This window comes from Priapulus caudatus, unplaced genomic scaffold (genome assembly GCF_000485595.1).
Source record: "Priapulus caudatus unplaced genomic scaffold, Priapulus_caudatus-5.0.1 Scaffold723, whole genome shotgun sequence".
Taxonomy (NCBI): Eukaryota; Metazoa; Priapulida; class Priapulimorpha; order Priapulimorphida; family Priapulidae; genus Priapulus; species Priapulus caudatus.
In genome coordinates, this window is record NW_014577784.1 from 25282 (window position 1) to 27288 (window position 2007).

The following is a 2007-nucleotide window of genomic DNA, read 5'->3' on the forward strand; positions in this document are numbered from 1 at the left end:
GCACGCTGCAACGGTTCTTGGGAGATTGGGGAACTGTCAACAGCATCGGAGGTTTTTCAAAATACCTTTTATAAGACAACGCGCAGTGAAATGGAGGAACTAGAGTTTATTTTGCCATAAGGTAGTATGATTATGCATGACACGAAGTATTTGCTAGTCTAGTACTGAAGAAATTAGCGTTTGGATGCGCATTGTGCGGCTTTAAGTGTTGTACGTATTTTGTGAGTTATGGTTCTTTATTTGCATAAATTTTCAATCTGAACTGGTCATATGACTGACGTTTTAGGTAGTTAAAAAAAAGAATATATTCTACCTGCGAGCATGGTTATGCAGTTAACACATCTAGAATCATTCTAAATGAACCAGAAATATGTAACAATGTTAAGAATTTTCATGTCTTCATGGTCATGAAGCAGGCTATGTATATAGGTAGTCCGAGATTCCTCTGACCAATGCCCACACCGACGATTTTGGTGGTTTTGGTGTGGGTTAGTCAGAGGAATCTCGGACTAGTATATACAGGGTGCGAAATTAATGGGAGTCCGGAGTCAAATACTCCCTGATTTACTGTCGGACTCCCTGATTTGACATATGCAGGAGTCCGTGTGACTCTCTGAAAATTCTGCCATACTAACTAGTTCGTTCCGGAGCACGGCCTCGCGGAATTACTGTATTTTTTCAGCTAATTTCCAAAGAAAAATGCAGACGTGCAACTGCATGAATCTTAAAATAAGCACATGCGTTATTGTTAATATCTTTAATTTTGAACTCAGACTGCGGACTCCCACATTTTGCTGCGGACTCCTCTTTTGAGGGGTAGGGAGTTCGTTGACTCCCTTGTTCAAAGTTAATTTCTACCCCTGTGTATACGTATGAAATAAAAGAGGTTCTGTAGTTTAATCTTTGTTGTATCTATATATTTACAGTGGTAACAGGAGCTACTGATGGAATCGGAAAGGTCTATGCTGAAAAGGTACTGAGTGTTTATCAGCCATCTCTGCTGGTATCTGTCAAATATCCCTGCCTATTTGCACATCTGCTGACTCAGTGCTGAGTGCAATCAGGCATTTTGTGGATTACATGATGGATGACTTATATGAAAGGTCAGTGCTCGTTCAAGATGTTCGTAATGGCAGTGTCACGATGATGGGTCATGCCCACTGAACTCTGCACATCATTGGCTCATCAAAATTCCTAATGCAATAACAAACGCAGATGGGTGCACACGAGTGTTTTTTGACGAGCATTTGATATCAAACATGATCACTGAAATTCAATTAAAACACGAAAACGAGCAGGTGCACTTGACTTGAGCATGTTCTCTGTGACTGTGCTTACAGACACCCCCATTCACCAGGTTTTGGTGCTACTCCTGATGACTGTTATCATTGGTCATTATTCTTTTATTCAGTAGAGTAGTTGTCATTGTGCTCCACGTCCCACATCAAGATTTGAAATTAAACCTGCCATTTTTCATCGAGTGCTATGCAGTCTGCTACTACATTCAAAGCTATGAAATGCCTAGACACTAGACCGGGGTAGAAATTAACTTTTGAACACGGGAGTCCAATGGACTCTCTACCCTTAAAAATAGGGAGTCCGCAGCAAAATGAGGGAGTCCGCAGTCTGAGGTTTAAATTTAAAATATTAACAATAACGCATGTGCTTATTTTTAAGATTCATGCGGTTACAACGTCTCCGCGAGCGTGTAACATGTATGTGTATAACAGCTGGCTCGCTGCTGGCTGCTGCTGACTGGACGCCCTAAGGCGAGCTGCTGCTGAATCGATCGCGCGAACACTACACACACACACACATGACCGATCGCATTACCTCCCCTGCAACTCCGTTGCGCGGAGGTAATTATGGTATGGCGCAATTTTCAGGGAGTCACACGGACTCCTGCATAGATGTCAAATCAGGGAGAATTTTACTCCGGACTTTCGTTAATTTCGCACCCTGCCTAGATATATATTTAATGTATATATACACCTATTCTCATTTGTT

General features: G+C 41.8%; 1 protein-coding gene across 1 annotated transcript in view; it reads left to right on the forward strand.

Moving 5' to 3' along the window:
- The window catches only part of LOC106813076 (very-long-chain 3-oxoacyl-CoA reductase-like), a gene marked incomplete at its 5' end in the record, with an annotated part of 23621 nt that overhangs the window by 5032 nt on the left and 16582 nt on the right, over positions 1-2007 (forward strand). Inside the window, 1 exon segment of the mRNA XM_014817126.1 lies at positions 927-973. Coding sequence (XP_014672612.1) covers positions 927-973 — 47 coding nt within the window.